This window comes from Meleagris gallopavo, chromosome 14 (genome assembly GCF_905368555.1).
Source record: "Meleagris gallopavo chromosome 14, MGAL_WU_HG_1.1, whole genome shotgun sequence".
NCBI lineage: Eukaryota > Metazoa > Chordata > Aves > Galliformes > Phasianidae > Meleagris > Meleagris gallopavo.
In genome coordinates, this window is record NC_139417.1 from 260235 (window position 1) to 273590 (window position 13356).

Genomic DNA, 13356 nt, shown 5'->3' on the forward strand with positions numbered 1-13356 from the left:
AAATACAGCTTTTTTTTCTTTTTTTGGTCTCAACATGACTTAAGCAACAAGAGGATTTCCCAAGAAGAAGAAGTGTTCATGACACCTAGGAGGCACATGAAGAAAGGGAAAAGTAACATTATAATTGAGAAAAATGTAATTTTGCTTTCTCATAGGAGTTAATGTTAAGTATTTTAAAAATGACTTTGAGGTAAGATGACAAGAACTTCTAACATAAAGCATCCTGTTCATGGAAATATTTCATATTATACATATACATACTACTATTGTATTTTAAAAGGCAGAACTCTTGATATGATTAAGCAATTTGTTTCCTGTTCATTTAGGAATACTCATCATAAACAGCTTTTCACATTTATTTTACACTAATGCGTTAAACTTTCAGAATAGCTAATTTTTGCTCATCTCTTAGGAAAAAAAAAAAAAAAAAAAAAAATCTATGTCCTTACAGCTGCTTGAGGCTGACCTAGTAAAGAAATCTCCCAGTGTGTCACAGGAGGAGTCTCCAGGTCTCAGTTTAAGTGTGAATGCAAGTCAAAGCATATGTACAGGAAGGCACCTGCGTCCCTCTAAGAACACAGCTGCCACAAATAATGTAAGCCAGAAACACATACTATAACCTGTGGCACAGCAGCATGTGAGTGATCCGGTGTCAATAGGGGTCAGTCTTGAAACCCAAGACAGAAGGATCACCTCTGCTGAACTTTGCAAATTGTCTGCATAATGATTCATGGACTATTTAAAAATCCTTCTTTTCAAGCAAGTTCTGATGGGTTTCTTCCTTTTCTTTTTCTTTCTTTCTTTTTGCTCTTTTGTCATCAGCTGCCTTCTCCAGATGACCTGCCATAACCCTGCTTACAAAAACAAGTGAAGAGAAGTACACGGCCTTGGTTTGTGGAGTGTATTTTATAAAGACATCTTAGAGAAAAGAACACCAAATTTGTGAGGGAAATGAATCAGGCTCTGAAAAAACAGCTCCAAGCAACACAGTTCGCTTCCCAGCAAATTCAGGCTTAATGCTCATGAATTATTAAGTTACTTCCTTGGCTAGAAGCCAAGAGGGAGAATTATAGAGCTTACAGTAAGACTGTTACTGCAAACAGTCTTTTCTGTTTCCATGGAAACAGAAATTAGTTAAAATAACTACCTGCCATTTCGCTCACCATACTCAAGGAAAAATGACCTAATGTTACAAAGGTTATTAAAGCTAACAGTAGAAATGTAGCTAACTACCGATTACATTCTCCGTGGGCTCCCATGCCTCTGCCACACAAACATCTAATGCTGCATTAGGGCTCATTTTGTTATTTACACCATGGAAAGCAGATATTTGTGTTCCTGAAAGGAATCCTCTCCATTAGCTACAAAAAAAAAAAAAAAACCCACCACCTATGTCTAAAAAAAAGAGACATTAGTCATATGGTGTGGTTCCTTGGTCCCTGCTGGTGATTTTGATTGTGACTGAAGACAGGCAGGCCAGACCCACCTGCCAGCCGGTAGGTATGAAATGCTTGAGCAGAACTGCAGGGAAGAGTTCTCAATCTAGTTCTCAATCTGGACTACATGTATTTTAAGCAGTATTCTACCAGAGCCTACAACCTGGGAAAAACTAATTTACCAGAGCAGGTTTGGAGGTCTAATTCAGAGATCAGCTCATTTCACTCTTACACGCAGCAACATCATGACAGAGGCAAAGACCTGCTTGTTAACAACATGCACCCTACTACCTCAGACAGCAAAAGCTTTCCTAGAGCTACGTGTTCATGGTAGGCTTTTGTTCTTCCAGAGCATTAAAAAAGAAGAAAAACTTAAAAAACAAACAAACAAACAAACAGAACTAAAAAAAACCAAAGCAGATTCAGTTCTGTTAAAAAAACAGATCACCCTTGAAGAAAAACCTGCATCTCTGCAGAGTGCTATGTGATACTGTCAACCTGAAAAGGATTTCTATGGGAACAGCAGCAGTGCTGAGGAAAGGTTACATGTGACTGATTTTAGTAAAACATTCTCTTTTAAGATGGATTCGTATTAGAAATGTTATAGGACAGAATGTACCTCACTAATAAAACCACTTACCTCCTTACACAGCTTTCATATACAAATATGCAGACAACAGCAGTTTCTTTAAAATAACCAGTATTAACAAGAAAAGTGATAAATGGGGAAATCAAGTAAATGCAAGGACTAACACGCAGCACAGATCTTGTTCACAGTGCATTGCAGTCAGTGGAAGCAGGTAAACAAACAGAAAACTCTGCCTTCCAGACCTTGCCATGGAATATACAGCTGTCAATCTGGATGCATTCATCACATAAATTCTGTGCCAGGCAATATTATATTTACTTCACACCAAGGCAAGGACTTCCCCCAGGCATTTGGAAGAAAAAGCACAAGAAGTAGAAGAAGCAATCAGATATACCTGTTGAGTGCTTTCCTCTTTGTGTGCTAAGTGGGAAAATGCTGCTTGCACTGGGGGATTTCAACCACCCAGATGTCTGCTGGCAGAGCGGCACAGCAGGTGGCAGACAATCCAGGAGATGCCTGGAGTCAGTCGAGGACAACTTCCAGGTAACAGATGGACCAACCCGAGGTGAAGCCTTGCTGGACCTGGTGCTCACCAGTGCAGACGAGGGCATTAGAGAAGTTGAGATTGGAGGCAGCCTGGCCTGCAGTGACCATGCCTTGGTGGGGTTTGTGATCTGAATGAATGCACGCCTGCCAAAAAGCAGAGTCAGGACCCTGAGCTTCAGGAGAGTACACTTCTGTCTGCTCAAGGAACTGCTGAGTGGGATCCCCAGGGAAACTGTCCTTAGGGACATGGGTACAGAACAGAGCTGGCAGCTCTTTAAGAACACCCCTCAGAGAGCCCAACGGCTCTCCACCCCCCAGCAGAAGAGGTTGAGCATGGGAGGCCTGCGGCTGACATGTCTGTGCAAGGACCTGCAGCTAAAACTGAGGGAAAAGAGGGAAATGCACACAAAGTGGAAGCAGGCTTGTGTAGCCTAGGAGGAATACAGGGCTGTTGTCCATGTGTGTAGAGATAGGATTAGGAAAGCCAAGGCACAGATGGAGCTGAACTCTGGGACGGACGTGAAAGATAACAAGAAGGGGATCTACAGGTACATGGGCAGGAGGAGACAGGCCAAGGAGAGTGTTCCCCCTCTGGTGAAAGGTAATGGGTTCATTATGATTCACTTGTAAGGCTGTAACACCTGCACCATTTCAAATATCTGCTGTGTTTGTGTGTGAGAGAAATGAACTCTCAAAACTTAGACGTTATTTTAGAAAGCTCTGCCTAGTGACCCCGTGTCACTTGGAATATTCAGATTTATATTCCCACCACCCGGTTTGCAAGACCTAAGGATGCCATTAATAGGCTTCAGAACTACCTGGGGTGGTCACAAGGACAATAGCCTGGGTTACTGTTCTTGCAGCTGCCACAAGCTTCACCTGCTCCAGGTGACAATGACTGATAGTTGCATTGCACTGCTGTACCTGTCTGTATTAGGCTCAGTATTAGACACAAAATGCCTCAGTTGCTCTTGCAAATTGGCTTCATGTGCCTGTTCACAAGATGAATTCTCCCATCAACAGAAGATCACACAACTTCTGTTCAAATACAACGCATCAACTCTTGTTAACTTATACGAAATTCAGATACCTATCTATCTCTGTATAAGCACATTTCCCCTAATCAATAACTCCTTAGAAATACCTAGACATAAACTCTCCAACCATTGCATTGCTCTGCAGCAGAACTGCACCAACGATGAACTGCTCAAAGATTTCCCTTCCAGCTGCTCAGTTCTGCAGGTGACTCAGTGGCAGTTTCTCTTGGCTGGAAGAGTCCCAACAACCGCAGCAATTCCTCTCATTTCGCCCCTGGATTCAGTCTGCCACCGGATTGCAAAAGGAGGCCCTCCCTTCCTGGCTTTCATTTTCTCCTCCTCGTTCTCCTTGCTCTTACATACAGCCTTGGATGTTTCGCAGGAGGTTGTAAAAGAAGTTGTCATCTTCCCGGCTCAGTTTTCTCTTTTGCATCAGCCGCGCATTCTCATCCAGCCTCAGATGTTTCATTGGAGGTCGTAAAAGAAGGTTGTTGTCGTCTGGGCTTACTTTCCTTTTCCTCCTCAGCCTCACAGCTTCCTCCAGCCTCAGACGTTTCATTGGAGGGTGCGGAGGAAGGACGTCATCAGCTGGGCTTAATTTTCTCTTTTGCCTTAGCCTCGTGGTTTCATCCAGCCTCTGATGTTTTGCAGGAGGCTCCCAGTTGAGGCAGGACTTTCTTGCTTTTCTCTTGGCGGGGAGCTGAAGCACAGGCATCCCTCAAGGCTTACCAGCACAACTCCCAACGGCCAGCAGGCCTGAAGCGTTACTGCATGTGTTGTGTTCCAAGAACCCGTGGCAACGGGTGGTGTGCTCTCCTGACATCATCACCTGCTGGCTGTGACCATTCAGGCACTTCTCAGAGCATCCCACCGCCTGCTCCTCCACTCCAAACTCCAACAGCTTCTCTCGGAGGAGCCAATGGGTAACAGTGCTGTAAGTGCTCCTCAGGAGCAGGTAGACATAGTTGTGCACTGCTCTCTCCTGAGCCAGCAACCATTCTCCAGCATGGCTCTCAGCCAGCTCTCTCCACACTCTGGTGGGAACCTCATCATCAGAGCCAACGGGCTTCTCTCCGTCCTGTCTCAACTGGTGCCTGACACAATGGATTGAGTTTACATGCCAAGGTTTTGCTGCACAACTGTCCTCTGGGAGAAGCATTAGCTTAGGGAGAGGCGGCGCCAAAGGAAAGCAAAATGTGTGCCACGATACCTTCACACCAAGAGGGCACCATGTCTATACAGGCTGCACAAAACACAGCCTTCTAAATGGTGCCTAACAGCACTGCAACAGCACCTGGACAGAGCACAGGGCTGTAAATACTGCAGCGCTTTCATCTGGACAGGCACAGAACAAAACAGCTGAAAAGAAATCCAAAGCAACAATATTCCTCTCATCTCCATTGCAGAAACTAGCATTAGAAATGCACAAGTAGTCTTCTCTTCTTTGGTTTGGAACTGCAGGAATCCTTGAATGTCCCAATGAAGCAACTTGGAAAGTTCCCCTTCGCAGTGTTAACGCAAGGAATCTTTGAATGCAACCATAAAGAGACCCACATTCCCAGCACGTGGGAAATTTCCCACAAACTTCACTTGAGATACAAAGGATACAGCTCTGGGCGTATGTGGACTCACGTGAGAAAGTTCCTAGGCATTCCGTCAACCATTTCAAACACTTTACAACAAGGAAAGAAATCAGTGACAGCACACCTCATGCCATACCTTGCCTCTTCCTATTGGTAGCAGAACACTTGCCCTTTCCTTCCTTACCGTTCCCTGCTCCATGTTCTAACACCCGTGCAACAACTGGGAAATGCAAACAAAAGTGGCCCCCAGTACGTGTGCAGTACACTTCAGAGAGACACAGATTTTTCACACCGATTAGGGTTGTTGCAGCTAATGACCAGAACAATGGCTACTGCTGTGGGTGTGTATTTTCTGATGTGGAAATACTTTCATGTTTGCTTACTGGATGACCTTTTTAAGTTCAGTTTGAGCAGAACCAAGAACCCATAACCTCCTTGCTACCATGGATCATCACAGCACAGAAGACAGAAAATTCAGCTACTGATAAAAAACAGTGAATTGTTGAACTTTCTGTTCAGTTAATCTGAGAGTTCGCATGAGAAACTCACCAACGCCACAACTACTGCAGGAAAGTCCATTTGGCCCTTTCATTTTGAAGCACCATGCAGAAGCTCTGCTTAGTTTTCACCTAAATGCACTACTTCCTGAGGCACACAGAAAAGAGACTTCATCTTCTACAGCAGACCTAAACACATCGCTCTCAACTTAAAGCAGAGTGTTTCTTTTCTGCTTTCAAGTTTCTTTCCCAAAACAGACCTTAATCTCATTACAACTTCTTCCTTCCCCTCTTACAAGGCGTAAAACAAAATACAAATTAGCTCACTTTCACTACAGAACATGCATAAGACCAAGTGCTAAACAGTAACTATTTGCACATTCAAGCATTATTCTACACATTTAAAACCCGCTGAGCCACACATCCTCACTCTTACTTTCTCTTCTTTTCAATCACTGGCACAAAGCCTTCTCAAGGCCTTCCCACTCCACGTTAACACACTATGCAAAGTCCAGCCCAAGACAAGTACTGTGTAGAAGCATTTTCTGAGGCCTTCCACAGTCACAGCAGCAGTCTGTCAGTTTCTCTTTCCTGCAGCTTTCCTCAGCTCAGTAATTTTACTGCTTTGTGGTATTAAATAATTGTGACTTGTTCTCTTTCCCATTTTTTTTCTTCCCTCCATTGCACGTATTTCCTGTTAATTGTGTCACAGAGAAATCACAGACACATGCTCACTACCAGTACAAGCATTTCTCAGGCAGTGGTGGTGGTCGTGATGTAGTATCACGGTAGACATTCTTGCCACATTCTGCAATATAATTCTTACGTTGCCAAATCAAACAGTGCACACACATTCCTAAAACGTATCAAGTCATTACAGCTTTCTAACATATCACAGTTTTTTTGAGTGGGATTTAGTTTCAAAAACTACCAAGCCTTTACCAATCTGCTCTGAGCTCCCCCCGGACAGTACAGTGCTCTTCCAGAGAAAAGAAAGAAAGTTTGTGGACTCTTCCCTCAGTTCGGAGGGAAATATTTGCTGAAATATGTAGGACAGTTTCCATCACAGTATCAGAAGCGGTGTCAGCTGTCAGGACGTGCTTCAATCAAAGCTCACAAAGACCCAGAGATGCTGTACTTTAGATCTGATCACACTATCCTTACTTCATTTCCAAGGCATGCAGTATTGCAATACTATTCTATACAGTCTGATATTTTCAAAACACACGTTTTTGACAGAAAAATGCAGAACATTTCATATTTGCTGACATCAGTATTGGCTACCTCAACATACTGAGCAGCAGTTACCCAGTCTAAACACAAGGATGGACAGAAATATGCCAGTTAATATTGCTAGTAAAGGAGTGATGAAAAGAAGCTCTATTGTAACATGCTTGTAAAGCAAGGAGTGAATGAAAGCTTGAGAGCCCAACTCAGCACCAAATCATATAACAGTCCCCTTCTGGAGTCATACCACCTGACACTGCAGTTACTGATAGCTCTTAACAGCCCTAAGAAAGCAGCTACTAAAACATCAAGACCTTCTGTAACGCACAGAGACCAGGTGAGAACCTAAACACAATTCAACCGTTCTGCACCTGTAATACTTTGCTTATTTACAAGAATCAAATTTCATAAATTATGTTTAGCGCTACTGAGTTCCTGGATGCCTTATAGGACCATCAATTCATAATCTATCAGTGTTCTTTCAGTTGTGTCACAATGGCAGTTCATACGCTTTCCTCCAATAACACACGCTTTCCTCACATGTTTTTCTGAGAGTATTTTAGTTATGTATTAAGTCCTACCTGATCTGTTTGCCTTCTCGAACATCATATAAAGAAAAAAAGACATCAGTGTCTTCTCCAATTGTATTGTAGGTGAAACTCTTCAGACTGAGGAAGAAGTGATGAGGCACTGGCATACGGCAAGCATCTCCGTGACGCTGACGAATTGTATCCACCTGATTAAACAATGGAAGCCATTTGTCACAAATAAAGGACATATGATTGACTTGATAATTTGAACTGAAACTTCGCTCTCTTTTCTCCATCAAATAAAGCTTAATCTCAAATATACCCCATCTTCAAGACAGATCACAAAGTTTTTTATCCTATTTTTTTACATTGGATGAACTTCTATTCAAGTATTTAAGAGTAACATTTAAATTGTTGGGTTGGTTTTTTTTAGCACCTGCAAGTCATTTATGGAGATCATTTAGAACCAGACTTTAGAAGCTAACTGCCCTGCAGACATAAGAAAGAAATCCCAATGGTGGTTGGTAACATCTATAAAGTGAAACAGCAGAAAGGTTTCTATTTTTGATTTAGTATACCAAGACCTATTTACAACAGCAAAAAATGTAGTGAAGAAAAAGAAGAATATAATTACAAACAATTTTTCTTTTGTTTTCATAGCACTTTATTTCTGTTGTAGCCTAATGTTAACAAACATGATACATGTCAGACCTAAGCACACTAGGCTCAGTCTCCTCTGAATATGCAGACAGTAACAAAGTCAGTCTTTACATTTTCATAGTGTCAACTCAGATTTTTAGTAGCTTTCAAAATGCAGCTTCAAACAATTTTTGTTCTGGATTCTGAATTAAATCCAACTAAATCCTCATCATTTCAAGATTTGCATCTGTGCAAGCACAGCTCTCTAGGAAAGATTAGCTCCAGATTTCATGACCAAGAAAGGATTACTTTACTACAGAAAGGGTATGTAAAATAAAAACCTCTGAGGTTATGTGTTAGCAGGTAGAAAGAAAACTCTCATGGTCAGACTGAGGCTTTTGATCTCACTAGAGAACTTGTTCTCTTAAGAAAAACAGAGAGCTGAGGAAAAGAGCCTAAGCAGATGCTGAAGGACCTGTAGAAGAAGCTAAATTACTTTTGAGGCTATTTTGAGGAACTTGGGTACCCAATGATCTCCATCAAACACATATATGCAGATAAGTTATCAAAGACAGAAACAGCAAAAATTGTTACGTAGATGATGTTTACCTGTGATGTGCTCTGCTGGACGCTGTGTCTACTTGACAAATGCTGTGGAGAAACAGAATAGCAAAACTGAAACCACTCTGAACGCGAGAAAATACTGAAACTACATTTGTGCTGCTTTAAAAGAGTATTTTGTAATTACAATTGCTTAAGACTGTTACCAAACATCAGGACTCACAAGATCACTAGCTTGCCTTAAAAGCTTTTCCCAACTAAGTCATTTGTTACACTAACTAATCAAACTTACATGTTGTATGTATCTAAAGGATGAACATAAATGGCCATCACAAGTTAGACAGAATTTCCACGGCTGCAGAACTACTTCTCGAGAAGTCCATCACCCTGTACTGTGTAACCTGCATTTCCTTTTAAATGAGTGAATACCTCACTTTATACTAATTTATCAGTATGCTAGTCCACGAGAAGTTGCATTTGTTAATAAATAAATAAAATAAAATGAAAAAGGAATAAATACTGACTTCTACAAAGAAGGGTGGATTTTATACATATATTTTAAAACTTTTTGCTCAGATCAGAAAATGAGACCCTGAAAAACAGGTAAGAACTCTTCTACAATTTTAGCTGTCCAACACCTGCACAAAAGCATCCATGCAGAGTTATATCTGTGCAGCAGAACTCAGAGGATGATCCTGTATTTAAAGCCCTTCATACTAAAAGGAAATGCTATAATCAGAAAATGGACTGCAAGTCTCACTGAACCCATTTAATCTCCAAATGGAGATTTAAATACTAATCTAAATTGAAAAGGTTTCAGAGAGCTTTAAAAACCATATAATTAATGATTCTGCCACGGCTGTTCCACACTCATCCTACCATTAGTACTTTACACTGAAACATTAACACATCTTCTCTTCATTCTCCCCCATCTCTACCCTTCTACTTCATACCCAGTATCTTATTCTGAACAAATACACTCTAGCAGGACCAGCGGGATATGGTAACCTCACAGCTTCAAGAGAGATTAAAGTAAAAGATATTCCGTATTCAGCAACACTTTCCCCAAACAAATCAAATGCACAACATTTTTAAATGAAAATTTTACCAAGGGAAATAATAACTTTGTGCAAGATGCCTCAATTTCTTGCCACAGATGGGAAAGCCCAGAGTTACTTCATCCATTTTCCTGCTAATACGAGACTGTTGCCTCTCGTACATTTAATGCTCTACAATTCTGTGAAAATGCAAAAGTAATTGGGCTCTCACAACTATTCTCACAAGATTATTTTGCAGTGTTAAACCTCACGGCTGATTTGATAATCTGTTAAGTATTCTACCATGAGTACAGAGGATTCTCTCCATGAGGAAAAAATAATACAATAAAAAGCAATTTTAAAAATCTTCAGTTGCTACAAAACTAAACTTAAGCAAATAAAATGTGTTCAGCTGTTTTGGTTCCTGAAATTACCTTCTGTCCACTTAGTAGATGTGATTAGACAGTGCTGTCTTCCTGAATCTACAATCTAAAGCCATGGTGAAATGTGAACTGACTAATGGTCATGTCCTAAATAGCAGCACAGATCTGAGCCGAAAACTCTGCGTGAAGGAAAACTCTCCAATAAGTGCAGCAAAGTCTCCCCAGTCTATGGCAAATCAGGAACAAACTTAAAAATCAGTACTGTAGATCAGCATATTCTGTCCTTTTTTATGTAGAAGAATTTAATTTCTTTACATGAAATGCATTGTTATATCATATAATTAATCCAAAAGAACATTCCTATTAAAGGACACCACATACGTTTCTAAGGGACATTGCCATGTCACAGAGATAGCTTTAATGTTCAAGAATTAGTTTTGCTTAAAGAAAGTTATTCAGTAGTCTCTCTCCTTCCTGTCTGTGTGCTTAAAAATCTTTGAAAGGGAGCAAGTATGCTTATTATCCATACACGTCCTAGGAGCAGATTTTTCACTTCAATTTTTATCCCTATCTGCAGACTCTCCAGAAAGAATCGAACAATGGCTCTCATGGGCTTTCTGGACTCACACAACTGCTGATCAACTCCAGGTTTGAGATGTTCTAATTAATGGAAGTAAGGACAAACAACACTAGATCTTACAGTGAGGAACATTCCTATTTCTCCTAGAAAGTTGATAACCATTGTTTGAAGTAATGATGTAGTAACCCCAAAGCAGTCTGTTAGTATTTCCTAAGTCAATAAAGCTTGCAGGGTCATCTGTCTGGTTCACAGCACTTTCAGATGAACAGATCTCAGCAAGATACCACCACAATTTAACCACGGAGCTTCCAAGACTTTGCATTTTCCACCAGACAGAATTCAACAGTGTAATTGCCAAAGGCAGCTGTTAAATTGCATCAAAAAACAAAAAGGTTACTGTATTATTTCAGTCAAGAAAATTCATAAAGAAAGATACTTATTTTCCCCTTCTTTCCCTCCCAGTATGAAAGCTCAGAGGCATGTCCCACAGATTTCTCACCATTTTATAAAGATCTGACACACTGATCTGATCGGAATCCACAACTTCAAAGTCCTTTCGAGGAACTAAATCTAGGCCCAAATGTCTGCAGAAGAAAAAGAAGAAAAGGGTAACCATAGTACATTGTGTCTACAATTATCAGCCACATATACACAAGGACAAGGAGAAAGGAATTAGGAAATTGTATTTGAATCTTTTTGCAATAGTTAACCATTAAACAAACCATCTTTTAAAATAAATTTAAATCTAAATATCAAGCCAAAAAGTGCTCCGAGCTTGTTATGTTTTGTTCACTGATTTCAGAGAAGCTCTAGTAATGAATGTTAGTTGAAGATTTTCAGTATGCTGGTGCAGTATGGTCATTTCCTACACAGTAATACAGGCAAATAAGTTTAGTACAATCAATAGGCAAATAAGTTTAGTATAAATAGTGCAGTATTCAGGTCGGGTTCTTCACTGCTTAATGTAAAACTTTCCCATCAGTAACCCTGATGTTTGCTTTGGGAAACTGCTTTGAATGGACCTCCCTGGTGCTCACGTAACTGAACTCCCAACTTTATTGCTGTATAAGCATACTTTTCCTAAAAAAACGTATCTACAAAAATATTAACAGGAATTTTAACCTAAATTAAAACAGAATTTTAGCTCAAATCAAAACCAAACTATTAAAAAAAATAGAAGTTTACCAGTCTAAAAATGATGGCTACAGCAGATTATTTTTTTGCTCTACACTCGCTCAGCTTCTGAGGCATAAGGCATTCACAGAACTATAGTACGAAGCAATTATGCACATTAGGAGTAAAATTCAAGAAACACATAAATGAACCATTTCCCTGCTTCCATCTCACCTAACTTTAATATTCCACTTGCACATGTTTTATATTGAAATTCTCCCTAGTCTCAAAAGAACAAAAAAGTCTGCAGAGGTGTCCTCACGGAACATCCTTTCAGTCCTGCCACCAACTAGACAACAAAAGCAAAAACCTATTTAGTTTTGTAATAAGAGAAGCATTCTGCACAGCATTTTTCAGGATGGCAAATATGATTTTTTGTTTGAAAAAACCTCTCTCAGGTACCACAGAGTAGTTTTGTATGGTGTGATAAACAGAAGCCCCCAGGCAATCCAGCATCTCTTCCTGAGCAATTAACTTAAAACATCTGCAAGTAAGAAGACTAGTTGCCTTCACTGGCCACTGTAGTTCTTAATAATTTCCCTTAAGTTTCCCAACTCCCTATTTTTAAAATTAATTGATTTAAACTCTGCTTAATCGGGCTTTTCTTACTTAATGTTATCCTAAGCTCATCCCATCTCCTCTCAAGAGCACAGCTCAGCCCACACTCACTGGCAAACAACTGCTTGGCAGTATTGGGATTAGCATGAAAATAGTGTACAGATAAATGAGAACTTCTGCGTTCTTTGCCAAAACAATTACATTTTCAGTGGGGGGGAAAAGGAACCACTTTTTTCTTCAACACAATTTTCATGCCAAAAAATAGTTGCTATACTCTGGGGTTAATATGTGAGAATGGTAGTTATGCACTTCTCACAGTTTTCATTAAACCTAGACGGTATCTGAAAATTGCTGCTGTAAGGATGAAAATTACTATATTTAATTACCAAACAAAAAAGATTGAGAATGCATCAAGTAATCCTCAATTGCAGCTACCACTGGAGCCTACTTATAACACAAAGTCAAAAAATAGCGCAGAAAAAATGGCAGCAGGTAAAAACAGTAATAAGCATAGAGTGAATTTCAAAGCGTTTCAAGTGAAAGTTAATGTGTTCATCCTGTTAATTTACAGGAATCTTCCTAAAACTGCATAGGTAACCCCTCCCCTAAAGAGGCCATCACACGTGTGTGCAAACACACACACACACACAGTGTGCATGAAGGGCTTTCTCCTGAATATACGGATAATAACAAATGATTTTCTAATAATGTGATCAACATCACAGAATCCTGCCTTACAGTTCTTATGTACAACGATACAAAGAACTATCAAAAGTTTACAGAATAAAACTGCCAAATCTAATCAGAGCCTGATATTGTCCTAGTGCCAAAATTTCAACTCTTTAGAGCACTAAAGACAAACTGTTTGAACTCATTACTCATGCGACAAAGTTAATTTCTACTTGATAATGTTCAACACAGCTGCATAGCATCCCTGTGAAACTTACCTGATACCCCATTTTTAGTTAAATCCCTTAGCA

The 13356-nt window shown here is 40.1% G+C and overlaps 1 protein-coding gene across 9 annotated transcripts in view; it reads right to left on the reverse strand.

Annotated features, from left to right (window-relative positions):
• The window catches only part of DOCK3 (dedicator of cytokinesis 3), a 190479-nt gene that overhangs the window by 111009 nt on the left and 66114 nt on the right, over positions 1-13356 (reverse strand). For all 9 annotated transcript variants that reach the window (XM_085236074.1, XM_085236071.1, XM_085236070.1 and 6 more), the window contains 3 exons: positions 11145-11229; positions 8694-8735; positions 7497-7651 (listed from right to left, as the gene is read on the reverse strand). In XM_085236074.1, coding sequence (XP_085092200.1) covers positions 7497-7651; positions 8694-8735; positions 11145-11229 — 282 coding nt within the window. The remainder of the gene's footprint in view (positions 1-7496; positions 7652-8693; positions 8736-11144; positions 11230-13356) is intronic.